At 36.2% G+C, this 27,603-nt stretch overlaps 3 protein-coding genes and 1 non-coding gene across 5 annotated transcripts; 3 read left to right on the plus strand and 1 right to left on the minus strand.

Moving 5' to 3' along the window:
* LOC18606116 lies at positions 922–14,854 on the plus strand. 2 transcript variants are annotated; one of them, XM_018118136.1, is made up of 23 exons: positions 922–1,241; positions 2,036–3,077; positions 4,027–4,142; positions 4,250–4,458; positions 4,659–4,778; positions 5,436–5,564; positions 5,679–5,804; positions 6,626–6,681; positions 6,786–6,885; positions 7,447–7,564; positions 7,742–7,951; positions 8,163–8,487; positions 9,020–9,113; positions 9,839–9,947; positions 10,097–10,356; positions 10,476–10,600; positions 11,254–11,488; positions 11,847–12,035; positions 12,123–12,409; positions 12,645–12,852; positions 12,942–13,181; positions 13,628–13,713; positions 13,842–14,273. In XM_018118136.1, the coding sequence occupies exons 2-23, from the start codon at positions 2,176–2,178 to the stop codon at positions 13,927–13,929; spliced, it is 4,332 nt and encodes a 1,443-aa protein (XP_017973625.1). In that variant the 5' UTR covers positions 922–1,241; positions 2,036–2,175; the 3' UTR covers positions 13,930–14,273. The 2 variants fall into 2 exon arrangements, with proteins under 2 accessions (XP_017973625.1, XP_007039616.2); XM_007039554.2 differs by lacking the exon at positions 13,842–14,273 and adding an exon at positions 14,281–14,854 and having other exon boundaries at positions 923–1,241.
* On the plus strand, positions 15,197–15,268 carry TRNAM-CAU. Its single transcript has one exon. It is a non-coding gene; the product is annotated as a tRNA-Met (tRNA).
* On the plus strand, positions 15,448–17,603 carry LOC18606117 (ATP synthase subunit delta', mitochondrial). The gene is made up of 2 exons (XM_007039556.2): positions 15,448–15,861; positions 17,015–17,603. The coding sequence occupies exons 1-2, from the start codon at positions 15,595–15,597 to the stop codon at positions 17,357–17,359; spliced, it is 612 nt and encodes a 203-aa protein (XP_007039618.2). The 5' UTR covers positions 15,448–15,594; the 3' UTR covers positions 17,360–17,603.
* LOC18606118 (lon protease homolog 2, peroxisomal) lies at positions 17,975–26,487 on the minus strand. The gene is made up of 17 exons (XM_018117850.1): positions 26,079–26,487; positions 25,450–25,562; positions 25,236–25,344; positions 24,891–25,060; positions 24,458–24,549; positions 24,133–24,312; positions 23,964–24,047; positions 23,536–23,663; positions 23,063–23,264; positions 22,761–22,967; positions 21,932–22,062; positions 21,436–21,649; positions 20,630–20,932; positions 20,076–20,270; positions 19,420–19,665; positions 19,116–19,217; positions 17,975–18,677 (listed from the first exon to the last, which is right to left on the minus strand). The coding sequence occupies exons 1-17, from the start codon at positions 26,183–26,185 to the stop codon at positions 18,594–18,596; spliced, it is 2,667 nt and encodes an 888-aa protein (XP_017973339.1). The 5' UTR covers positions 26,186–26,487; the 3' UTR covers positions 17,975–18,593.

A 27,603-nucleotide genomic window follows, 5' to 3' on the forward strand; every position in this document is an offset into this window, starting at 1 on the left:
CAAACTTATTGTGGAAATATAAAGAAATTTTTCAATCAGTAGTATATGTTATTAAGACCATGAAGTTGGGTCATGGTTACCATTTATGGTTTAATAACTTTTTTTAAAAAATAATTTTGAAAATGATTTCCAATCATATGATGAAAAGAATAATTCTCTTACATCTCATAAAACTTTTGTTATTATTATTTTAAGATTAAAATCTTAAAACTTTAATTGAGATTAGTAAATTTTAACATTTTAATTGTTGTCAATTTAAAAAAAGGGGATTTTGTTATTTTTTTCTTCAAACAAAATATCATTATTAAATAATATTGGATAAGATTTTACGAGAATTTAACAAATAACTTGTTATTTTATAATAGAACTTATCTTGAAAATTATTTACTTAATTTTTTCATCTAAATGACAAAAATGAATGTGTTACTTCTACATTTATTATTTTAAAAATAAAAAAATATTGTATTTAATTTCCTTACAAACTATTGAATAATATTTTCAATGGTCACTAATTGACTTTTATAATTTTTTGGTCAAATAGATCAATTACATATACGCAAGTATTTAATAAATATTTATAATACATAAAAATGTGACCAATCATTTTCATAATCAACTTTGATATCTATAGTGATAAAAAATTATTATTTTTATTTTCTACGAATAATAAAAGAAATTATGAATAAGAACAACAATTTAAAAAATTATAAGCAAATACAAGAGAAATGTGATCACATTTTTGGTCTAATTAAAATCAAACAAAAATCTCAATTTTCGGGACAGCGGGAAGCAATAGCAGGGGCAATCCCGAAATTAATGGCAAAAGAGAGGGCCAATCCGGAGTGAGAGACCTGATTGAGTGATTATACAAAAAGCACACGCGTAAATATCTATCGGAGTCCAGCTATGCCAAAACGTCGCTTGGGCTTGCACGATACTTTCCTCTTCCTCCTCCCCACTTCACTCTTTCTCCCTTCCGCTCTCTCCCCAAACAGTGAAATAGATACTAGTAGCATGATTTAATTTTTTATTCTTTTAATAAAAAAGGCGAAAAAAAGGCAGGGTAAAAATTAAATAAAGAAAAGAAAAGCAAAGACAATTTCTGACTCAGATGGGGTGAAAGAACAGAAAAGTTTTGTTGGAGAGAGGAAAAGAGAAAGTGTGACTAAAAGGGAAGCTTCACTCAAGATTGACTGCGAAATTTCTTTCATTTTCCTTCTCACTTTCTCTCTTGCCAAACGGTACTCTCCCACTCTCGCTCTGCTGGTTTTTTGTGTTTTTTTTAGTTCGAAATTCAATTATGTAATGGAACCTGTTTTCTATAACTTCTAGTTTGATTCTTTGAGTTCTTGATGTCTGAAGTGTCAAATTGGCCACCGAAACGACGGATCGTGTAGTATTTTAACTCTTAAAAATAAACAAGGAAAAAAGGGATTAATATGTTTTTTTTGGCAATATTTTATCTTATGATAATAAAAATGACCTTGTGATCTGCATTGCATGATATGATTGCATTGTTAATTAATTTTGCGTGTATTTGTAGATTTTTGTTGGTTGATTTTGATGAAATGGCATTAAAATGACTTAAGTTAGTAATTTTAATTGGAGAAAAATAGTGATGCTGATAAGATTTGTTGCTTATTCTTGGAAACTCTGCGAAGAGAATGTTCACTAAGATTTCATTGTTACTGTTTAACCTATTAAGTTGGTTGAACTTGTAAGAATTGACCTTTCTAATTTACCTACAACAGAAAAAGTGAAGGACGGTAGACAATTATACACTGCTTTACATATTGAATGCAATCATTAGTTATTCTAACAAATAATTTTCTGTTGAGCGAAGGAAGTGTTTGCTTAGTTGGATTTGGAGGGGCATTTTACTCTCTTTGTTCTAAATTATCATTGATCTTGTTCAGATAATCTTATTCCAATTGAGTGGTCCAGTCTAGTGAGTTATATTATGCTGATTGTTGTCTCTGTATTATTCATTTATGTCTTTAATGAATTACGTCTAAATGTATGGTCTTTCTGGCAGGATAACCTTGACACATTGTTGGTCATACGAGTTACATTGTTTAAAAAAGAGCATATTTCTGAACATTTTGCATGGAACAACATCTGAAGATGGTTTCAAGTACATGATCTTCTAAAGATAAGGTAGGATGCTAAACCTATATGGTAGAGTGGGAAGCAAAGATTTGTGTGCAGTATTACTTGCATGCAACTTTATCTAATGGTCAGTTGCAGTGGATGGTAATGCATCCATTGCTAATGCACGGGTACCTCTGCTGGTGCATTCTGTTTGGGCATCTTTACACATCTGTCCTTTGTCTCAGTTTGAAGCAGTCGGAGAATCTTGTCCAGAAACCTAGATTACTTTTGAGTGATGTATCTGTAAGTGGCACCTCTCTCCATATTGAGAAATCAACTTTGTTACCCAAGAATGGTTCTCTATCTTGTGAGGACCTGGGAGGTGTTGGATCATTCAATACTACCTGCTTGCTAAACTCAAACTTGTATTTGAGTTCTGATCTTTACATTTATGGTACGGGAAACTTGGAGATACTTCCCCATGTTTCAATCAAGTGCCCTACAGAAGGCGGTATGGTTACCTTTAATATGTCTGGCAATGTAAATGTGGGTCAACATGTTGCCATTGTTGCTGGTTCAGTAGTAATTTACGCTTCCAATTTGACTGTTGGTCCCAATTCTGCTATCAACACAACATCCTTGGCTGGTTCACCACCTCCTCAAACTAGTGGTACACCTGTTGGCATTGATGGAGCTGGTGGAGGACATGGTGGCAGGGGTGCTTCATGTCTGAAAAATAATAAGACAAGTTTTTGGGGTGGTGATGTTTATGCTTGGTCAACTTTGTCTGAGCCATGGAGTTATGGGAGTCAGGGTGGTAGTACTTCCATTGAACATCGGTTTGGAGGGAAGGGTGGAGGACGAGTTAAGCTCATACTAAAGGACATGCTATACCTGAATGGATCTGTAACTGCAGAAGGTGGGGATGGAGGACTAAGAGGGGGAGGGGGTTCTGGTGGAAGTATCTACATTAGAGCTGTGAAGCTGTAAGTACATGCTGCCTGAGCTAACGAATTTCATATTTCTATTTTTCTGCAGTGTGGGTTGTCTGTTGGCATTTGATGCTAACGCCTACTGAATGAGCACTTTTACAAAAATCTATTAACGGTGCCCATCATTTCTTACATTATCAACGCACACACTAATGCTTACCCTTCCTGCTGATGTTACAAACATCATATAGAAAAGTTCTATCATATTAATTGTTGTGTATCTTAAAGTATATGGTTGCAATAATGATCAGCTAAAAAATTATTGCATTTAATGTGGTTGCTAATTCTATGTTTCTATTGCAGTATTTTATTAGGATGTTAATGGATATATCGAAAAGGGCTGTTTGAATCAGCGATATAGACAATGAATTATCTTTATAGTGGTGAACTTGATGGAGATACCTCAATAGACTAAATCATGGATGCATTTTGTAACATTTTTCTTTGATAATAGTTAACGTTGAGCCCTGAACCTCTTTTCCAATTTCTGTTTTGGCCAGTTTTTCACTGTGTTCTGTGGTAGCATCAACCATAGGCTTTTGTGTCATAAATACAAATGGATGGGAGCCCATAATTTTTTAGAGTGAAATTTATTGCTTGATTAGTTATGTCATCAGTCATCTGTTGTGGGGCAGTTAGAAAGATCCTATATTAAAGCTTTAAAGCCAATCAAATAGGGTAATTTACTTCTTTTTTTATTTTTTTCTTCTTGGTGTGAAGAAAAAAAGATACATTCTGATAAGAGATTTTTCTTTTACCATGACTGAATGTACTACAATCCTTTTTGGTACTCAAAAAAACTTCTCATGAATGACAAAACAATGGTGTACAGAGCCTGTTGACCACTTAGGGGCATTACTGTTGAACATCCTACAGATTTAAAAATGATGAATTAGATTTAAAACTTTTGACTTAATGTTTGTTTCCTGTTCTGATTACATAGGAAGGGATATGGAACTATAAGTGCAGCTGGTGGGATGGGATGGGGTGGTGGCGGTGGTGGAAGAATATCTCTGGATTGTTACAGCATACAAGAAGATGTCAAGGTTTCTGTACATGGTTTGTACTGATCACACCCGTAAAGACTAGAAATTTAGTACATAGCTGTGAAATGACAAATTACTGTGGTTAGATTAGGCTACATTACATGTTTCGATTTTTGGCAGGTGGTTTTAGTTTTGGTTGTCCTGGAAATTCTGGAGCAGCTGGTACATATTTCAATGCTGATTTACTGAGTCTCAGAGTTGGCAATGATAATGTCACTACAGAAACTGAAACTCCTTTGCTTGATTTCCCTACTAGTCCACTATGGTCAAATGTTTTTGTGGAGAATAATGCAAAAGTTTTGGTTCCTCTTCTGTGGACCAGAGTTCAGGTTGCTTCATCTCTATCTCCTTCTAGTGTGCTACTCTTATTCATAGATTTATCAAAATTTTCTTTTCTCTTATAATTCATAGCTTGTCAGCACAATTACTTTTATCTAAATACCTTTGGAGCATTTGTTCTTCTAGAATAGAGGGAGTGGTCATATTCCAATGGCTTGTTGATTTCTTAGTGTTCTTTTTAACTGTGAAGGTGAGAGGCCAAATTAGTCTATATCGTGGGGGAGCAATTGTCTTTGGGTTGTCTGCATACCCAGTGTCAGAATTTGAGCTTGTTGCAGAAGAACTTCTAATGAGTGATTCCATCATAAAGGTATGTTTTATTTGTTGATATTTTATGTTTCTAAGGCAAACTTTTAAATGTTAAATGTTAGACATTATTTTTTATTTAGATAGAGCTGTACTGCACAATGTAGTGGCTGTATCTGGTGCTAGGTAGTTGGGGTATGAATTCTTTTTAAGCGTGCCAAGTACATTTGGAAGATGAGGTAATTATAGTTTTTATGAATTCCTGACCAAGATTTTGGTTTTCACCTTACCAACAGATTAAGTAAGTGTGGGGATGGGGATGAGAGAGAGGACTAATAATAGATTTTACTTGGTTCTTTGAAGCCATTCCCTTCCAAAACTGTGTTTTGGGATAATCACTAGTTCAAATATTCAGATGATAAATTTTGTCTTATTATTTACCTTGTAATGCAATTGACATATGCAGTTTTACAGATTTCACTTTGTTAATGGTTCATAGTTTGTGATGATGTGTAGATGAACTAATTCAACATTTACCCACAATTTTTAGTTCAGTATGTTCTGAGAGGTGGCCACAGTTGTGTAGCCCTCCTAGTGAAAGTTTGAAAGATTTATGTTCCTTTTTTGTTTTTGGGAATTTCTTCTGAAGTGCCAATCTTGTTTAAACTCTATGAAGGCATGGGTCATTGTTAGTCTGAATAATTTCCTTTCCAAAATGAAGGTATTTGGTGCGTTTAGGGTTTCTGTCAAAATATTACTCATGTGGAACTCCAAAATTCAAATTGATGGTGGTGGAAATACTGTTGTGACTGCATCTGTTCTTGAAGCAAGGAATCTGGTTGTTCTAAGGGTATGATGCTCGAACTTATCTTGAATTTCATTGTTATTTCTTGTCTTTAATGCTCAATCTTCATCTTGGTTTTTATAAGTTTTAGATATTTATGTTGATGCCTTGTCTTTGCAGGAGAACTCTGTCATTAGTTCAAACACGAACTTGGGTGTATATGGTCAAGGACTGCTGATGTTAACTGGTCATGGTGATGCAATTAAAGGCCAGCGGCTTTCTTTGTCTCTATTTTATAACATAACTGTAAGCCATTAGTCACATGAATCACTATTTTATGCTGTTTATACTATTAAAGGTATGTGATAGTTAAGAATGCTCCAATTTGTGTGCATAGTTTTACTTATTAAAGGTATGTGATAGTTTAACAGCACTGCAATTTGTATATAAGTGTATCCTCATGTATGCTTATCTCTGTGTCTATATATTTGTACATCTCTGCAAGTTCTGTGTGGATGACTCTAGAGAAATATATGATATTGGTATTATGTACGCATGGGCGATACAAAAGTTATGTCAAATGTCTAAGCTTCTATACAGTAACTGAGATTCTTTGAGGGAAGCCTGTCTTGATACATGTGAAAACCTGATAGGATTACATTCTATTGTAATTATCTATAAAACATCTTTTTCAGCCCCCTCAGCACCGACCTATGTGCTTTTTTAGGCATGCCACACACTGCTCTTACTTAACTTGTATAGTGGAATATTTTCTTCAAAAAAAAAAAAACTTGTATAGTGGAATTGAGGTAATGGTTTGTGAGAATCTGTCTGTGGTCAATGTTCCTGCAAAAATGTATTGACCGATATTATTGGCACTTGAAGACACTAAAGTTTTTGCTGGGACCATGCTTTGACTCCTTCAGAATCTGATTGAAGAAAGTTTCTAAGTTCTTAGTTTTATGAAACTGTTTCTTTCTTTTTCCCCTTTCTTCATTTCTTTCTTCTCTCGGAGTTTTCTATTATTCTTCTGATATTTCTGACATCCTTTAATTTCTGTTGAGCTAAATTTCTCTTGTTTCCTCATTTGATACCCTGTTTTATTTACAAATCCTTGCATGTCACAGGTTGGGACAGGTTCTTTACTTCAAGCTCCTTTGGATGATGATGATAGCAGAAGTGTGTGAGTATGACTTTCAAATTTTTAATAGCTTTTTCATAAAATTAAGCATTAAAGTTAAATGTCAGAAGTTACTTGTATCTTTAAATTCTCCTTCGTTTTTGTAGGGTTACGAATTCCCTTTGTGAGAGCCAAACATGTCCAATAGATTTGATAACTCCTCCAGATGATTGCCATGTTAATTATACACTATCCTTTTCTCTACAGGTGCATATGTGAATTTGCATTATTTGGTGAATTTGAATTATGTGTGTTCACTCTTTTTCCTTGTTGAGAATTCATGCTTAAAAAAATAACTGTACTGGGGAACGCCAACTTCCATCTGGTCAAGCATATTTAAGTACAAAGGATTTAACGTAGGGAAAGTATTTGGGAAAGTGACAATCTTATAGGGTTCAAGAAGAATTGAATTTAAGATCAGCATGCATAACACAGTTGGTCATTCCTTCTATAACATTTGGGTAAAGCATTGCAGGTCCAATTAATCAATCCCATTCTTCTAGTTACAAAGTTGAACTAGTTTTGCAACAATGACAATGTCTGGTAAATGACATGAAGTGCCATCTTGAAAATTTACTCCAGTTTATCAAAATAGGAAAATTTTCATTCTTAAGTGGAATTGCTTTCATACCTTGGACTTAGGGAAGGAAGAACATGCGCTATATTGCTTTAAGTAATTTTCTTCCTGGTTTGCTTCACAGCATTAAGATGCTACTATGAGTGTGGCATAGTTCAATTACTAACTGCTTATATTTGACCTATTAACAGATTTGTCGGGTTGAGGACCTTCTTGTTAATGGAATTGTTAAGGGAAGTATAATTCACATTCATAGGGCAAGGACAGTCACCATTGATGCTGATGGTCTGATTACTGCATCCGAATTAGGTAACAGAGAGTATAAACAGCAGTGGTGATATCTGATGCATTGTTGTCTATTGCATTTTCCCCATTGTCTATCTTTCTGCTCTACAAGTCGAATGTGCTAAGTCATCAGTTAATCTCTGTGAAGTAGGAATCTCACTATTGTTAACAAATCTAATTTATAGAGACCCTTTTTTTTAGGATGCAGCAAAGGTATAGGGAAAGGAAACTATTTTAATGGAGCTGGTAGTGGTGCTGGGCATGGCGGACGAGGGGGTGCTGGATATTTCAATGGGCGAGTTAGCAATGGTGGTCATGAATATGGTAATGCTGATCTTCCTTGTGAATTAGGAAGTGGAACGGAGGGCCCCAACAAGTCATTTGGAGATGTATTTGGAGGAGGAATGATTGGTGAGTTTTCAGTTCATGAAAAGCAAAATGTTCTATCTGATTAGGTTGTATTCTTAAGTATTTAACATGTGATGGGAGCTACTAATCTTTCAAGAATTAATGTGGCAGCATATATTGTCCACAATATTCAGAGTAGTTTTCACGATTTGTTTAAATTCTCTGATATTTTGCATTGATTATTTTGACTTACTTGTGGTGGCATCTTCTCTAGTAATGGGCTCAACCCAATGGCCTCTGTTAAGGCTTAGCATTTATGGATCTTTGAGGGCTGATGGTCAAAGCTTTGGTAAAGCAACAAGCAATGGTAATCGATCATTAATAGGTGGACTTGGTGGAGGTTCTGGTGGGACAGTTCTTTTATTCCTTCAAGAGCTTATGCTTGCGGAAAATTCATCTTTATCAACTGTTGGGGGAGATGGTGGTCCTCTTGGTGGTGGTGGCGGTGGAGGTGGAAGAGTGCATTTTCACTGGTCTAACATAGGCATTGGGGATGAATATGTCCCAGTTGCTACTATCGATGGTTTCATCAATAGTAGGTATGGCTCTTTGCTGCAACAAATGTCAATTTCCAAATAATTTTCAAGTGAATTGACCTGTAACTAACAAATGTGTTGATCATTTATTTTTCTTATGGACTGATTTTGTCACAAAAATTTTATGATACTCCTGTTTTGAGTTAGAAAATTATATGATACTCCTGATTTTGGCTATTTTCACTATGCTATTTGTTATTTAGTATCAGATTAAGGAGTTAACCAGCTGCTAAAACAGCAAACATTAGATGGAGTTCTTTTTCATAAGGCTATTTGCACTGTGCTATTCATTCTTTAGCATCAGATTATTAGGAGTGAACTAACAGCCAAATCGGAAAATACTAAATGGAGTTCATTTCCAGTAAGTCTTGGAAAGATTTATATCATTTAATGTCTCCACTGTTGCACAGAGCGATAATGTGTAGTTTTATATTGTCTGTTGTCTTAAGAAACTATTACAATTTAAATACAGAATCTTTTCCAAAAGAAAATTTGTTGAATAGCAGCTTACTACTTCAATCATGATGGGTGACAGTGGAGGTGCTGGGGATAATGGTGGACTCTTTGGAGATGAGGGCACTGTTACTGGAAAAAAATGTCCAAAAGGCCTCTATGGTACATTCTGCAGGGTAAGGTTTCATTTATTTTTAAAGTTACATATTTATTTTTAAACTTGTGTTTCGAGACGTTATGTGCTGTGGCAAAAGCCTTATGCATCACATTGTTGGGGTCATGTTACATGATTACTTAGAAATAATTTTTGCAATTTGCACATATTTGCTGAATCCTTCTAAAAGTTCATTAAAATCTTAGTGCTACTTTGGTGTAGCACCCTCCATCCCAACTCGAAATTTCCTCTGAAAATATTGCATGATAGTATTTGTTTGGTGGTTTCTAGGGAAGGATATTAATACTGCTACATGGGTTTTTCAGTCCTAATGCCATCATTTTTCTTTGTTCTATGAGGACAAAAACCTAATCTGAGTTGCTAGAGTTCGCTCCAAGACCAACAATTACTGATCATACTATAATCTGGTTTGTCTGGTGCTACTGAGTGTACTACTAGATTATAAAGAGAAATTATTTACAATTAATCAGTTAGGGACTTGGCTTGGTTTGCTATTTCACTATGTTTATGCATGTACAGATATCTTATTTTGTGCATTTGCATGTTGGTATGAACCGTTCGACTATTTGCACTCATTAACTTTACATCAACATAGATGCTAAACTATTGTCTTTCTCTTTTAGATTTTAGAATTTTATTTGTCTGTTATACATCATCTTAGCTTATTGACAATGACAACTTGTGAAATTTCAACTAATTTGGATTTCTTTGAAATTATATTCATAGGAATGCCCCATCGGCACTTATAAAGATGTTGATGGCTCTGATGAAGATCTTTGCACTCCTTGCCCTCTTGAACTTCTTCCAAATCGTGCAAATTTCATATATGTACGAGGTACTTGTTACCAGTGTGATTTACAATTTACACTTTGGAGTCTCTCTTATTCAGTCTTCCATACCACGTTTTTTTTCACTCAATTGTTTCTCATACATATGATCTTCCAGACAGTTTCGTTCTCACTTTTGGGTGTGTATTTTCTCCAGGAGGAGTGTGTCAGCCATTTTGCCCCTATAAATGCATATCTGACAAGTATAGAATGCCAAATTGCTATACCCCTCTTGAGGAGTTGATGTATACATTTGGAGGCCCTTGGCCTTTTGCTCTTCTACTGTCTGGTGTTCTGGTGCTTCTAGCTGTATTGCTAAGCACTTTAAGAATCAAATTGGTTGAATCAAGCTCATATGGTGCTAATATTGAACATCAGAGTAGTCATCATACTCCATACCTTCTTTCCCTGTCAGAGGTATACTATTGAAAGCCATATTGCATCTTCTCGTCTTATGCTGTATGCAGCTATGACTGGATCCAGTTTCATCATTTTATGACATTGCTTTGTGAACTATATTTTTTTTTTCAACCTAGGTAAGGGGAACCAGAGCTGAAGAAACTCAGAGTCATGTCTACAGAATGTACTTCATGGGTCCCAATACTTTTAGAGAACCATGGCACCTTCCTTACTCTCCTTCTGATGCAATCATTGAGATCGTGTAAGAAAATAATTTTAGTTACAAAGAGATCAAATGATGGCTCTTTTTTATGCTAATGTAGTATTATGATTCTCTAGGTAAATTACATACAGGTAAGAACATTTTTGGGTTGCAGTGATCATTACCAAACTCAATTTTATCCACCCCCCCCCCCCCCGCCCAACCCAAAAAAAAAAAAGAAAAAGGATCTTTGTGATGCCCAAAAGTTTTGTCCCTAGCCCAGTAAACCAACATTTTAATTCCCTGCTTGCCATGTGAGAATAGCTGTCTATTTATTTATTTACTTTTGGAGGGTAGGGGTTGGTGGGTGTTGTGGGAGGGGTAAATTTTATTCAGAATGAATTATTTAATGTACATTGAAGTAGAACACAAAGCACCCTTCAGCCTTTACAAGACACAGTCCTTAAGAGAATAGCAGTCATCTGGTTAGCATCACCCTGTTTTGTTGGCTCTTGATGCAAGACACACTTCATATTCAAGCTTGCCAATTAGAGAGATGCAATGAATATCTTGTACTGTAGATAATTTTCTTGCCTAGTAGAATTTTATTCATTAAAGCCCCCCATTTTTCTTTGCATGTTAGCATCCACCTTTTCCATTTTTGTTGTTCTGAAATAGTATTCATAATAATAAATAACCTTATTGAGCTGTAGGTATGAAGATGCTTTTAACAGATTCATTGATGAGATCAACTCCGTTGCTGCATATGATTGGTGGGAAGGGTCGGTGCACAGTATACTGTCAGTGCTTGCATATCCTTGTGCCTGGTCCTGGAAACAGTGGCGGCGGAGGAAAAAAGTACATCGGCTTCAGGAATATGTCAAATCAGAATATGACCATTCATGTCTCCGCTCTTGCAGATCCCGAGCTCTATACAAGGGGATGAAGGTTATACTTCTCATATTTCATTCTTTTGGAGCCATCTTTTTACCTGAGTGCTAAGCTTTATTTGCTCAAAACCATTTTCTTAAATGTTAACTTGAGATATATTTCTGAAATTATTTTGATTTCATGTTTCATTACTGTGTCGATGATGCTTTTGAATTTCAAGAAGATAGTGGGTTCTATTTATCATCAGGGTTTAAGAACCATAAGATGTTTACCAAGTGACATGATCCTTTATGCAAATTCAGCAAGTGGAAGTCAAACCTATCCATGCATTCCTTGGCTTGCACACAGTTAAATTGAATATTTTTTCAAGTTTGTCTTCTTTTTCATGTCTTTATATGGGTACCAATTTATGCAGGTAGGAGCAACACCTGATTTGATGGTTGCATACATTGATTTTTTCCTTGGTGGCGATGAGAAGCGTGTGGACATGGTATCTATCATACAAAAGAGATTCCCCATGTGCATAATATTTGGTGGGAATGGAAGCTATATGTCACCCTACAATCTTCATAGCGATACGTTGTTGACTAATCTTCTAGGCCAGGTGTCTTGGCTGTCTTATAAATTTTCAGTAGCTTTATGATAAGTTGATTTAATATTCATCTGACCTAAAGAAATATGCTATCCCCAGCACATACCACCAACTGTTTGGAATCGTTTGGTGGCTGGTGTGAATGCTCAGTTGAGGACTGTGAGACATGGATCCATCCGTTCTGCATTGGTTCCTGTTATGGATTGGATAGCTAGTCATGGAAATCCCCAGCTTGAATTCCATGGGGTTAAAATTGAGCTGGGGTGGTTTCAAGCAACAGCTTCTGGCTACTATCAGCTGGGCATCTTGGTAGTGGCTGGTGACTACACTTTTCACAATTTGCACCAACCTGATATGTTAGATAGAAGCAACGATGGATATCCAAGGTAATCTCAAGTAGCTGTCTCTGAGATTGCTTGAGCTGTCAAAATAAAACATAGAATTATGATCACTGATCCTTTAGGTAAAATGTAGAAAGCCAGTGGAAGATGTTTGAGTTGGATCTGCTTTTTGAGCACTCTAGTGAATGCCCAATACAAAGTTTCCAATATTTGAATGGTTGCTTTTTGAGCTCTGTAAATAATTATTTGCTCATTGGATGTTTGTGTATTAATGATTCAGGAAAGATGCTGCATCTGCAGGCCAAAGCCTTAAACTGCTGCAGCAAAATTGGCCATACCCAACTCATGCATTATCTCGTAAAAAGATCACTGGGGGAATTAATGGAGGTCTTATAAATGATGCTACATTGAGATCTTTGGAATTTAAAAGAGACTTTCTCTTTCCATTTTCTCTCTTATTGCACAACACTAGACCTGTTGGTCGTCAGGTGATTCAGAGATATTACTTGTATAACCTCTATCCTATGGCTGATTTTTTGAATTGTTTGTCATCTAATGCTGAAATTTTGTGTTTCAGGACTCACTTCAGCTCCTGATTACTTCCATGCTTTTGGCAGATCTCTCTGTTACCCTTCTTACTTTGCTTCAGTTCTATTGGATATCTCTTGGGGTGTTCCTTGCTGTACTGCTTATTCTTCCTCTATCACTGCTTTCTCCATTCCCAGCTGGCTTGAATGCCTTGTTCAGTAAAGAGCCTCGGAGAGCTTCGCTTGCTCGTATATATTCCCTGTGGAATGCTACATCTCTGTCAAATATCGTAAGTAGCTTTAAATTCTGGGTACCTTTTGAGCAAGATAGTTACTCCACTATTGACATTAGCATGAATCAGCTATAATGCTTTTGGATTTTCTGTTACTTCTTTGTTCTGTGAAATGTAGTGATGCAATGACTGAAATGTAGTGTTATGCCAACCTAATACTTCATGCTTATGGTGTAGTCACCTAAAATTTCATCAAGATATATGTTTTCTATGAAGCACTACACAATTTAGAGGAATAATTTTAGATAAAGGTAGATTTGTCTCCTCCGGTAGGCTTTTCTTAAAATGATTTGCTGTAGCAATATAGCCAAAGGGATGAATTTTGCAATTTGTGTTATTCATAAAGCATTGAATCTCATATTACATGTGAATAAGACATCAATAATTGATTTAGACCTGTAACTATATGTGCCAGTGTCATGTGCCTAGTTTTATTTTTGCAGGCTGTGGCTTGCATCTGTGGCATTATTCATTATGGAGTCTCTTCTTTCCAGCCGCCTGACAAGGAAAATACTTGGAACTCTAGAAGGTGAGGATTTTAATGCTTATTGGTCTGATGGAAACTCTTGGAAGCTTCTCTAAATTTTGGGGTGATTAAAAAAATGCAATTTTTTAGTAGCTTGCATCTATGGTGTTGAACATTATACCTGAATATAGCTCATGCAGTGTTAGCGGAACGGCAACTGTTAGGGAACTCTTTATCAGGTCCATTACCAAGGCTGGAGTAGAAAATTTGTCAAGTTAGTTTTTGGGGCTGTCACGTTCGCAGAGTACTTGCTTCTTCCTTAAGAAATGGATACAGAGGAATACGTACATGCTTCGTTTGTGTGGATATTATCATTTTAACCAGTTGACGGAAAATTTTCTTCCTAAAAAAGAGAGAGAGTGGGGTCATGACATGAGGAATTGTTAGATGTTGGGTTGATTAACTCTTTAAGATATTACCGGTCACATGCACTTATGTGGCCGTATATTGGTCCATATCTGAGGACGTGGCAGTGGCCATCTGAACCAGATTCCCATTTATAGGTTTTTTAAAACGTTTTTCTTTCCTGCCCAGATGTCTTCATGGCTTATGAATTGCATTTGTGAACAGGGAAGATGACAAATGGTGGCTCTTGCCAACCATCCTTCTACTCTTCAAGTCAATACAAGCTCGATTTGTTGACTGGCACATTGCAAATCTAGAAATCCAAGATTTTTCCCTCTTCTGTCCAGATCCGGATGCTTTTTGGGCCCATGAGCCTACTTCTTGACTTAGAAGGAGACTGCGACGTCGGCTGAGGCCTTAATCTTCTGCAATGGCTCTGGCAGGCTGCTTTCCTCTGTAAATTTTGTCGAAAGTTGTACAAAGCATCGAGTATAGGCATGCAGTTTTGCACCTCTGTGGGTATAGTTGCATAAAAAGAGTCAAGGGTTTTGTCAATTATTGAATAGATATCTTAGTTCTTTATTTATTAGAAATCACAGCTGATTGCAATAATTTTTTCTCATATAAGACGCAAAAAGTCTCTCTCTCGGCTTGGCAAAACCAAGTTGATGAAGGAGAGAGAGAGAGTACATTGGACTTGAGGAATTCTGAAAAAGTATGCTCCGATACGTACAATCTTTCCATTTTCCAACATTCCCAGCTGATTATTGAAGAGAAGGATAAAATTTCATTGAAGAAATGAATTCGAATCGGGGACCAGAGATTTACCAGAAAACTAAAATGAGAATTAGCTATTTGTTTCAAGCAATTGTGCGGTACATCCAGAACCCAACTCCAGCTACATGTAAGCAAGAATTGGATTACTGTTAACGTGAAACCCAACACTAATTAGAGCTTTTTTTGGTAAATCACTCTTTGACGGAAAATTTGATAGTAATCTGGCACCTTGATGCAACCTTTTTAATGCCTATTTCTTTATAGAATTCCTAATATGGTTATTTCCTGCTCAAATTTTATTATGATAGCAATGTGCAACGCAAGTAAGGACTGAGAAAGAATTTGTTCGTTTCAGTAGCAACAAATCAGAGTGGCGCAGCGGAAGCGTGGTGGGCCCATAACCCACAGGTCCCAGGATCGAAACCTGGCTCTGATATTCCAGAGAAGGCTTCCTAATTTTTTTTTGGGATTTCAAGTTGTGGGCCTAGGCTGGGCTACCCATCTTCAGATTTGGTTTGCGCGTGCAATTGCACTGGGCCTTGTGTTCCAACTGGATTATCTTTTTTTTTTTGGGTATTTTCTCTGTATTAACGAAATATAAAAGAAAAAGAAAGAGTACAATAAAGAGAAAAGAGTGAAAAATAGGTAAGGAAACATAGGCAAAGATAGGAATACCAGTAAAAATCCCATAAACGCTCACATTTCCCCCAATTTTCCCAAACCCGAACACCGCCACCAAGAGAAAGCAAAAGAAGTCTGACCATGTTCCGGCAAGCGTCACGCCTCTTGGCTCGAACCACCACGGCCACCACATGGAGGAGGAGTCGAGCTTTCTCTACTGACCTACCGGCCACACCCACGGAGGATTCTACCTTCATCGAGTCATGGAAGAAAGTGATACCCAACATGGACCCTCCCAAGACTCCGTCTTCCTTCATGACCCCTCGCCCCGCAACTCCTTCTTCCATCCCTTCTAAAATTACCGTCAACTTTGTGCTGCCTTATGCATCTGAGCTCTCTACAAAAGAGGTTCGTTTTGATCTTCTTGTTTCTTTTCTTTTAAAAAAGATTGGCTTGTTCTTTTTCTTGTATCGGGGTTTACTTAGATCTTTTTAGTGTGACTAATGGCTATGGATTTGGCATCTGGGTTTTGTTTGGATTTGGATTTTGTCGATTGTTTTGATTGATTTCTGGTTTATTTTTATTTTGAGTGACTGTGTCTCTGAGTTATGCTTTTATTAATAATGGTCGACAGAAATTTTTTTTTTTAAATTGTAGTATCTGATTGGCTATTTTAGCTTGAAATTCAGGATTTTTGTTTTGCTTTCTTCTTTCTCTTTGTGAATTGAGTATTTAATCAATTTAGTGATTAATTTATGAATAAAAAAGCTAAAATTGCTGAATTTTATACGTTTTATGAGAATTGATAGCTTCTGAAACCTGGGTTTTATTTTTGTGTGTTTAATTTAAGATATTTTTATTTGGATCATTTGATTCTATAAAGTTGATCTGATGGAAAGACTGAATAAAGTATCTATCAAGCATTGTAGATAGAGTTTCTTCCGCTTAACTTCCATGTGTAATAGGATTGCATAGATATTTTGCTTGATAAATTCCAAATGTGTCATCTTTTCTGAGACAGCATTTGTTTGGAGTTACAGCTCTTGGATTATTAATGTCTATTGAATCGTGTAATGGCTTTAGCAATGTTACTATATCACTTTATTTGTGTGGAATTTATCTAATAAAACATTGGAGTCTTTTGCATTTGGGTCTGAATAATAATTCGGTTAATTTTTTAAAATGCACTTAGAAAGGCACATAAACTGAGTAATGCTTATACGCCAAAGCGTTTTTGAACTCTTTAGGGATAGGGTTGGGTGTTACTCCCATTTGCTTTTATTTCTCTTCCTTTTCACTTATTCACCTTCTCTCTTAATGAAATTGCTCATAGAAGATGCAAGAAGCAGCAATGAGGGTGAACCATATAAACCAACCACCCTTATATAATCTACTGAACAGTAACGAACCAAAAATTAGGTTATGGCATTATTATGCAAATATTTTATTTATACTTATTGTGGCGGAAGGGGGGGGGGGGGGGTGGTTTGAATAAAAATTCAACTTTTGGAGACATTATATTCTTAAGTTTCTGAATTGTAGTGCATCTAGTGTTTATCAGGTTGACATGGTGATAGTTCCTGCAACAACTGGGCAGATGGGTGTTTTGCCTGGACATGTACCTACAATTGCTGAACTGAAACCTGGGATCTTGTCAGTGCATGAAGGAAATGATGTTACAAAATATTTCCTTAGCAGTGGGTTTGCTTTTATCCATGCCAACTCTGTTGCTGATATTATTGCTGTGGAAGCAGTGCCACTCGACTGCATTGACCCTGCCTTGGTCCAGAAGGGTCTGGCAGAGTTCACCCAGAGGCTGGGCACAGCTACAAGTGATTTGGAGAAAGCTGAAGCCCAAATAGGTGTTGATGTTCACAGCGCACTGAACTCCGCCCTTACAGGCTAATTGTTTTCTTAATCAACTCTGCTCAAATCCTCAGGCTTTTCTCACATTGCTTTCCATTTTGTGCATCATCAACTTTTTGATATGTCTTCATGATCAACAAACGACTGAGATCTGTCAAGATATCTGCAATGTTGATTTTTCAAAGTTTGAAATAAAATGTTCAGGAACGAGAACCTTGTATTTACTCCTTGTTACCTGTTGATATTTCCATGCATATTAGAGGGGTTGGTTTGATGATACCAAAGAAATGGAGTGGCTGGCTGGCTCCACTATAATTTTTGCATGATATTTCCAATCCGTTCATGTTGTTTGACTCTACACTTGAAATATTGGTGACTCGCGAAGAATGATCTCTGGCATTGATCCTACGGTTGCCGCAGATTTTGTCGACTTGTTTATTGGATGATGTATTGCAAATAGCATGAGTAGGTAACGAACGACAGGGCTGAAGCGGTGAGAATTGAAAAGGAAGAAAAGAAAGAAACAATTTGCCACATGTCATTCACTTATTGGATAATAATAATAATAATAATAAAATAATAAAATCTTGTACTACCCTTGAGTAGAACAACCAGAGAGTAGAGAGGATCTTGAAAAAATATGGGGCGAAGCATGTAATGTAAATCCTGAGGATTAGAATTAAACCCCAGAATGGAGGTAAGCCCTCCCCATTCCCTTTCCAGAAAAAAATGAATCTGAATTAGCATACCCATCATGCCATTCAGCCAAACATAGTTACACGATATTCTTACCCTTTTTAAGTCGGTGAAAGAAAGATGTTAAACAAGAAATTTACACTTTCTTTCTCCTGTCAGAATCTCAATAATTGAATGGTAAGTATGCTTTTCTTCATTGAAAAATAATTACACACTGGTATAAAATTATACAGAAATATATATATATGTGTGTGTGTGTGTGTGTGTGTGTGGAGGGAAAGAGAAAACAAGAATAAATTAGAAGAAACCAGACGCCTTGCCTCAGAAATACAGCTTGTTGAGAAGAAAAAGGTTACATGCAGGCGATTTCCACCGGAAACTTCCAAAGAGATCTATCTAAGCCCCATTTTGCAAATGGTTCAACTCTCTTTGGTGGACCATGACAGAAGCTGATTTACATGTCTTGGATCCTCAATTGCTAAAGCCAGCGGCTGAATAAATACTGGAACTGCATGATCTAGGGAAGAGCCAAACAATCTGGTCACAGAGACGTGTTAGATGTGCCTTCGAGGGCTTTGTCATAATTTCGAGTTTTGTCTCCAAGGGGATCCCCCATCAAATGCAAACTCCAAGACATCTTCCATTCGCTTTGCCAGCAGAATCTGGCAAAACAATACACATAAAGTGAGTGAAAAAGGGCACTATGTAATTCGGTTTTACATCTCATGCAGTAAATATATATTAAACCCAGACTCTACGCGATGAAAATCCAATCAAATTCACTTTAAAACAGTCCATACACAAAGGAATAATATCAATGGTACAAATATTATCACTGAAGCAAGCACTTAAATTTAGTGTCATCCGATTCTAGTTCCCTAACAAAAGATCCCTAAGGAACCCTTTCAAAACTCTGCTATAGCAATGGCAAAATGTTATGTGCTTACAGAACCAAATTTAAATTACATATTGACATGCTGATTAAAGATGGAGAATGTATAGATATTGCAGTCCAACCATAGCATTTACCAAATTACAATTGCACTAATAGACTTCAGGCCTTGAGCAATACTTTTGCTTCAAATAATAAGAAAATTTACCTCTAGACTAGAGAGCACAGCTGCAGGTACTTCAACTAAGTCCTTCAGGTTTCTCTCCGGCAGAATAACTCTCTTGATACCATAACGGTGTGCTGCTAGTATCTGCACATTTAATTTACAAAAGAATGTTAAAAAATGGTGAGAACCAAAAGCATTTCCAGTCAATCTGTTCGTTACCAAATATTCTCTGATGAGAAGATGAGATGTACTGAAATATACAAAAATACCTATTATTAATGATGAACATATTATTCTCTAGCAACTAAGAAAAATGATAGGACTAGCTCATAAAGAGTAAACACACCTTATCTTTGACGCCACCAACGGGTAACACAAGACCCCTCAGCGTCATTTCTCCAGTCATAGCTGTATCTGCTCTTACACTTTTCTTACTAAATAGTGAAACCAAAGCTGTTACAAGGGTCACACCAGCTGAAGGCCCATCCTTTGGCACAGCTCCAGCGGGAAAATGTATATGAATATCTCTACCCCGAAGCAGATTGGTTTCCTCAGCAGCTGCAAACTTCAGATCTGCCGCCCTGGCTCTTACCTGAAAAATAGAAACTATTTAAAATCAAACCTAAAAAGGATATACACTTTTCAATTGCTACATATCGGTTTGACAACTCTAGCAAGCATGATGCAATGGCAACCGCACAAGCAATTAAAGCATGATTAACGACAAAGAAGCCAGAACTGACAGAGTAAAATTATACAGCAGCATTCATTTGACCTCTGTTTTTCAGATCAAACCAAAGTTGAAAGCAAGTGCTCTATTGTAACTTTTAAATAATTCAGGTGGTCAAATTTGTAGAGTTGAAAGATTGGGTGCAATTTGTAGAAAATATGTGTGATCCAAGCGAGTATAGTAGCAATTTTTAAATCACCAGCAGCATTCATGTTGATTAATTTTTCACATCAGATAAATGTCGAAAATATATGTGATCCAAGAGAGTATACCCATGTCAGTGCTATTTGTGCTGATTCTTTAATAACATCACCAAGTTGCCCAGTAAGATGCAATTCACCATTTCCAATCATTGCTGTAGCCTCCACAAACTGAACCTCTCCTCCAAAAGTGGTCCAAACAAGCCCAACAGATACTCCAGGAGTGGCAACGCGATCTGCAGCTTCTCGGTCATCAAACCTAGGAGGCTGCATTAAAGGGTAAATAAGCATCCTCATGCATGTCAAGAAAGAATATAAAGTCAACCTACTGTCAGCAAAAAACTACTTTAGTTTTTGGACCATATCAGACATGAAGAGCTTATGCCTGAACCAGAAGGAAGGAAAAACTCAAAACTAAAAAAAAAAAATTGCTTTCAAAAGTTTTTCATACCATGAGAATGGGTCTCCCCTCCCCAATATTTAAGAAAAAAAGGGTGGCCAATGCCCAACCACATTAAGATGTATCCAAATAAGGAACACCAGTTATAAAGATTTCTAAAAGTGAATCATCATGCTAGGCCGTGAATCCTAATAAAACCAAAAGAGATAAAAACAGGAATTATTACCCCCAATATTTTTTCCAGCATAGCCTCATCAACAACCAAAGGTGAGGCAATTCTGTATGCATTTGATATCTCATGATTATTGACAACCATTGGAATGACTTCCATTTCCATCTCAGCTCCCTCAGCAAGCCTGTTATCCAGCAGTGGAGAAGTTAGCTTATGAACATCTTTGCTAACTGAGACAGCCTGTTCTTGCTCAGCAACTCTTACTGCAGCAGCACGAGCCAAGGCAGCTAAGTTCCTCTCCAGATTGCGGACACCAGCTTCCCTGGTGTACCTCTGAATGACAAGTTTAACCATAGCCTACCACGACAGAAACATATTAAAGATTATTACCCAATATACGGTGTTGGATTGCAAAGAAATAAATAAAATATGATGTATGACACTGCATAACTCAATGCTTATGTTCTGATCAAATTTGCTTCTCTTATCTTGCATCTTATTATGACATCTCAATCTAAATTCTAAACAGAAGGCTTGAAGAAACAGATGCAGCTTCAGTTTGAGATCGGTTTGAAAATGAAACAGTTTAGAGATCTTCCATGGAGGTAATCAGAAAATATCATAAAGTAACCTTAGCCTTCAAGACAAGATGGCAGAGACTTTATGTTGTTCTTGTAATAATTCAACCAATGTGGTGATAATGATGAAAAGACCAACCGACAAATTTCTCAAAACATCTTAATGCTCAGGGAGCCATGACAACAGATGTTAACTAACTTAGAGTGACAAGGCAGCCAATATTATCAACTATGGAAGCATAAGCCTCAAGATGCAGAAAAGATACATGCGCCTGGTAATACCTCTGGAATTTGAAGGAATTCAGAACTCAATCCATGCTGATCCAAAACTCGTGGAATCAAATGTTGAATGGCTATTCTGAGCTTTTCTTCAGCTGTATATCCAGGCAGCTCAATGACTTCCATCCTGTCCAAGAGTGGAGGAGGAATAGGCTGCACCCTATTTGCAGTAGCCACAAAAATCACCTTTGAAAGGTCAAATGGCACATTCAAATAGCTATACAACCTCAGTTAAAGAACCACAAGGGATCCACTTGAATTCATGAAACTGTTTTAGAGTGATGAAGGTTATAGAAACAAAGAAACATGTAAAATCTGTAAAAATGTCATACACATCTCCAAAATGCTACTGGAATAAATCTTAAATAAAAGCCGTTTAGTAAAACAACAATGCAATTTTTTTGAGGATTTATTAAAAAGCGATCAATAAAGTTAATGCTGGTTTATCCAAAACCAAGGTTCACCATGATACATATAGACCTAGAACGAAGTAGGATACTGATCATTGAAAGATTTATTCTGCTCAGGATCAAGAACCTCTAGTAGAGCTGAAGCTGGATCACCACGCACATCAGACCCTGTCTTGTCAATCTCATCCAACAGCATGACTGGGTTGCAAACACCTACCCTCTAGAAGCCAAAAGTTAAAAAGATCATTAGAATAAGACCAAAATTAGAAACCATTTACACAATATAAATGCTCTCATGAAGACGGTGATAATCTTAATTTATGGGGGATTCAGTTCTCCAAACGTCAGTTTCTACATATTCTCCAAAGATAATAGAAGTGTGAACAATCATTCAGTCTATGATAAATTTGACATTGCAATTACAAACTTAATCTTCACTTGGTTCCAAGCGACTCTGTCAAGTTGTCAAACTAATTGATGAGGAAAAAAGCACCATAAATCCCCACAGGTCAGTACATTAACGCACAAAATGACAGTACCAACAGTAAGGCATAGAAAGCAACTATGGAGCACATCCACACAATGCAATGGTAGTAGACAAAAGCTGAATAAATCAAGTTCTAGCACATTTACGACCGGAAAATGAGTATGCAGATCAAAATTAAAGAAACTTACGAAGTTACAGCATCTAAAACATAATGTCCCTACAGACTACGAAATCATTTAATGGGAAAGTAGACCAAGAGCATTTCTCAAAGAAAAATTAGAACAAATAGGTTGCTAAATGAAGTTCTGTTAAAACAATCTGGACCTCTAATGGATATTCTTAGCCAGTTGGGGCAAAGAATATCCAAAACCAGTATGCAATAGAGAAGAACACAAGTCTAGAATAACATTCTAATCCAAGAAAGCCCTTACCTTTAACCCATCAATAAGACGCCCTGGCATGCTTCCAATGTATGTTCTCCTATGCCCTCTGATATCAGCCTCATCCCTGACACCACCCAGGGATATACGCACAAATTTTCTGCCCAAAGCAGCAGCAATTGATGATGCTAATGATGTTTTCCCGACACCTGGTGGGCCAACAAAGCACAGAACGGGGCCTCTTGCATCTGGCTTAAGCTGAATGCAAACAATTCAAACCAAATTAACAACAAAGTGAAAAATCTAAAATTCAAAGGCCTTCAGGGGCAACAAGAAATAGATAATTGGTCAACCTTGCGAACTGCCAGATATTCGATAATCCGTTGCTTGACCTTGACTAAACCATAATGGTCACTGTCAAGACGATCTTTTGCAGCCTTTAAGTCCAATTCCTGTTCTTCACTGGCCTTCTCCCAAGGCAGATCAGCAAGAAGCTCCAAGTAAACACGTGAACTATTATATCCAGGTTGCTGCGGTTGCATTTTCTTAAGCCTCCTGAAATGAAAATAATAAAATAAAAAACGTTGTTAAAAATCATAACCAATTAAAATATAGGACACAAACAAGTTCTGATCACATAATGATTGCAGGAACACAAGAGGAAAACAAGAAAGGGGAGGAAATGATAACATCACCAACAAATAAGGTAATTGCTTATAGCCTCTATTAATATCCCCAGGACATAGAATGCTGTGAACAACTACTTTTTTTCCATTGAAAGACATTAAAATTGTGCAAATTTTACTGTTATTTCACATGATAATACCTTAACTCCCTCTGTGCATGCTTCCAGATATTTGAAGGTAGCCCTGCACTCTGCATCTTTCTTTCCAGGGCAGCCAAATCATCCTCATCATCATCATTGTCTCCAAGCTCCTCTTTTATGGCCCTCATCTGGAATATATTTCAATTGGCAAATGACAAATAATTACGCAGCTAAAACTTAAAAATAACAGTATGTAACAATCAAGTAAAGGTTTTTCCAGCAGCCAAACAGCTCTAAACAATAGAATGAGAAACCACCTAAAATGATCTTTACATTTGGACCATATTCACCCCTATTTGTGCTATACAAGGGCTGGATAACATAACAACCCATAAATTATTAATTAGCTCATAACTACCAAAATCTGAAGCGCCTCTACTTTACGCTCCCTCAACAATATTTGCAGACTGCAATTTAAGAAAGCTAACCTGCTGTCGCAAAAGAAACTCCTTCTGTGATTTTGACAATTGCCCTTCAACCTTTTGAGTGATCTTCTCTGCTACGCGTATTGACTGCACAAGTAAATATTAAATGACTGGATAAAGTCCACAGGAAGAATTAACTTGACTTAATATTAACCATAAGTAAATAACTGACCTGCAAATGCCTGTCAACTAACTCATTAGCTTTTGAAAGCCTTATTTTAGGATCAACAGAATCCAACATAGAGAGCTGCTCTTCAAAACTCATCTCAAAGCTAGCAACAAATATATCGGCCAATTTGTGAAGAGGAAGAGTCTCCAAAAGAACTTTTATCCTTCCACCAGTTTTTTGTTTCTACAAGCAGTACAGGAACATGAATTATCACTAGAATGACAACATAAAAACATAACCTAAGTTTTCAATTAAAGAGAATTAACAATCTCTATTGACTTTAGATCATAGTTGCTGATAAGTGAAAAGAATAGGTCACATAATTTACCTGCTCAAGAACAGAAATAAGCTCCATGGCAGTTGCTTTGAACTGGCGAGACAACATCACAAAATCCGGATCTTGCTCCACTTGCTCCATCTCTAAACACAATTAAAATGTAGAAGAAACTCAGTGTACAGATGACATCAAAATGCCTAAATCGGTGCATGGTAGAACCATAAACAACATTCCAATGTTTTTGAAAATAATGCTCACAACTAAAATAAAAAACAGAATATAGTCTGGCATAATGCACTAGACGCACTAGAGTAAATTCTAGCCAAAGATTATAGGACAAAATCTTTAATCTGGAACTACAGAGAGAGAGAGAGAGAGAGAGACTTGTTGAAGAAAATATATATGCAACAGAAACGACACTATGCTTACACTCGTATTTTTAATGATTGTGCTTACACAAGAAAGAATGAGATTACCAACTCACCAGCCTTAGTCATCTCAAGTGAAGATATCTTTGCAGTGCAGTAAGGACCCCGTGTGCTAAGTTCCTCTACATTGAATCGGCATAAACCTTCAAGAACCACAATGTACGTGACCCTCCCACTTGGTTTCTCCACTCCTCTTGAAAGATGCAAAGCACGTGCTGCCACTCCCCTTATAAATTAAAATCAAATATTATCCAGTACAGTGAGTACAGAATTACCTAATATGAATAACTGAATGAGTAAATGAGAAGGTCCTGAATCTTGACATTAGCAGTACAAAACGGGCCTGACCCAACAATATCTGAAAGCACAAAACAACAGTAGATGAGTCGATTAAAAAGTACCTGTTATGCCAATGAATAACTTCCGGGTGGTTTTTCCCATCAACCTTGTGAGCATCTGATGTGCTGGCCTTAACTTTTGAGCTACGCTCCCCGGATTCACTTCCTACACCTGAAAAAGGATTTAAAAACTCACTTAGAAAACTATACACATTCTATCAAGCACGGACAAAGAGAACTGGACCGCTTGATAGCAAGACAAGTAAACGAACAACACCTTGAGATAACACGGAGTCCATCGAGGTCATGTCAGCAGCATCTCGAACCGGAAGAATCCCAATTAAACCTTTCTCTTCTCGCTGCCATAACTCTTGCTCAACCAATTTCACACTGCAACAGTCAAGACACTTTAGCCTCTAATATTCAAACTTTCACGCCGACAAATAACGAACCAATCGTGATTCTACATGCTCCATATTTATTATCCAGCAAAAATACACATAATATTAAATAAAATCCAATGGTAACCGGGAAAAAAAAGGAAAAGGAAAAACTCAAGTAGAATTTAAGAAAAAGCTTGAGTTTCCAAGAACCAAAAATTGAACGGTAAATATGAGTTCGAATTAGAAAACTCTATAACTTTTAAAGGAGCGTATGTTCCACAAGAAAAATCTGATGAAAATAAGTCCATAGGATAAAGCCTGATATTGTACGTCAGGAAGCAACGCAATGTTCATTTGGAAAGAGAGGAACGATCCTAATTCCAAATTTTGAAGCCGTACAAAAAAATTGCCGGACTTTAATTTTCTAGGGAAACAAACAAGAGAAAGAAAATTCGTGACTCGTTAAGAAAGTCAAACATCCAGCTAAAGGAGGGGGGGGGGGGGGGGGGGGTGGGGGAAGGACCTGCTATGTGAAGTGCAGCGAATTCGAATAAAGGCGCCAGGCAAAAGAACTTTGTTTCTGAACGGAAGGATTGCTAAACGACCAGGCAACTCCACCGATTGCGTCATTTTCAAAACCTTCGAATCTCAGAGAAATAGAAAGAAAGAGAAACCAAAGGAGAAAGAGAGAGAGAGAGAGTATTGATTTCGTTTAGTTAAGGTTCAAATAGAGGAAGAAAATTAAAAATAGCAATAAATAGAAACAAGAGACGGAATCAGAGACGGAGAAGCGTGTGGGTGCCTAGGCTGCCTGGGCCTTTGGGTTGGTTGGCTATTGTTATTTCTTTCTTCCTTAAACCAAACGGCTACGCCTTCTTTTTCTATTTCTCTCGGTTTGCCTTGTCCTCAATTTTGTTCCACCTGGTCTGAGTTTCGTTCTATTACTTATTGTACTTTTGTTAGTTATAAACCCAGGAACAGTAATAGAAATAAAAAAAAATTTCATAAATGTGGAAATTAAAATCAATGCCTCTATGGTCCTTTCGTATGTGGAAATATCGAATTTATACATTTATTTAATTTTACAACAACCAATCAATAACCTGACAATTTTTATATTTGTATTGTGTAAATATAGTAAATTTAGGATATTAATAATTATACAAGTAAATATGAATACGATACAATTAATTTATCATGTCAAGATTTTAAATATATACATAAATACGTTTAATAAACGTGTAACACACACAATATGATTAACACATTTATTAAATATGTCAAGTTAAATTTTATACGATAAAATTAATACGATTAAAATTTATACAATTTATGACATATTTACTCGATTGATACGATTAAAATAATTAAAACGATTAAATTAAAATATGCACAAGTAAAATATGATTATATTATTCAAATTTACAAAAAAAATTATAAATATCAAAATATTTATCAAATATAATAAAATTTAATATTAATAAATCTTAATTATCATAAAAATATTTACATTTATATAGATAAATAAATTGTTACTAAACGTGTCTATATAATACGTGAATATAATTAAATAAATGAGTAACAAATTATATAAGTACAAGATAATACGATTAGTTAATCATGTCTTAGACAAATTATATGAATTTGACATGATTAAGACATAATTTTTTCGTATCTTAACCATATTGATATTCACGAAACATGATTAACTTAAATTCAAACCCGTTTAAACTCTGTATTATTTTTATGTCATGCTATCGTGTTATATACAAAATTACCAAATCTACCAATCAAGTCTAAGATGGTTTCTTGTTCTTAATTTGCTTCTTGCAATCAATCTAACACATCGTGATTCATTTCATCCACTTACATAACTAAAAAAATCTGGAAAGAGTAATGCTCAAAAGAAATCTAGAAAAAAAGAATATTAATAACTAAATGAAAAGATCAAACTAAAAAGCTGAACAATTAAGAATTGTTAATATATACAATAAGATTCTTGTTTAAATAGTTCTTTTAATAAATCACAAGACCGATAAATTCAAAAT

The sequence above is a fragment of the Theobroma cacao genome, chromosome 3, assembly GCF_000208745.1.
Source record: "Theobroma cacao cultivar B97-61/B2 chromosome 3, Criollo_cocoa_genome_V2, whole genome shotgun sequence".
NCBI lineage: Eukaryota > Viridiplantae > Streptophyta > Magnoliopsida > Malvales > Malvaceae > Theobroma > Theobroma cacao.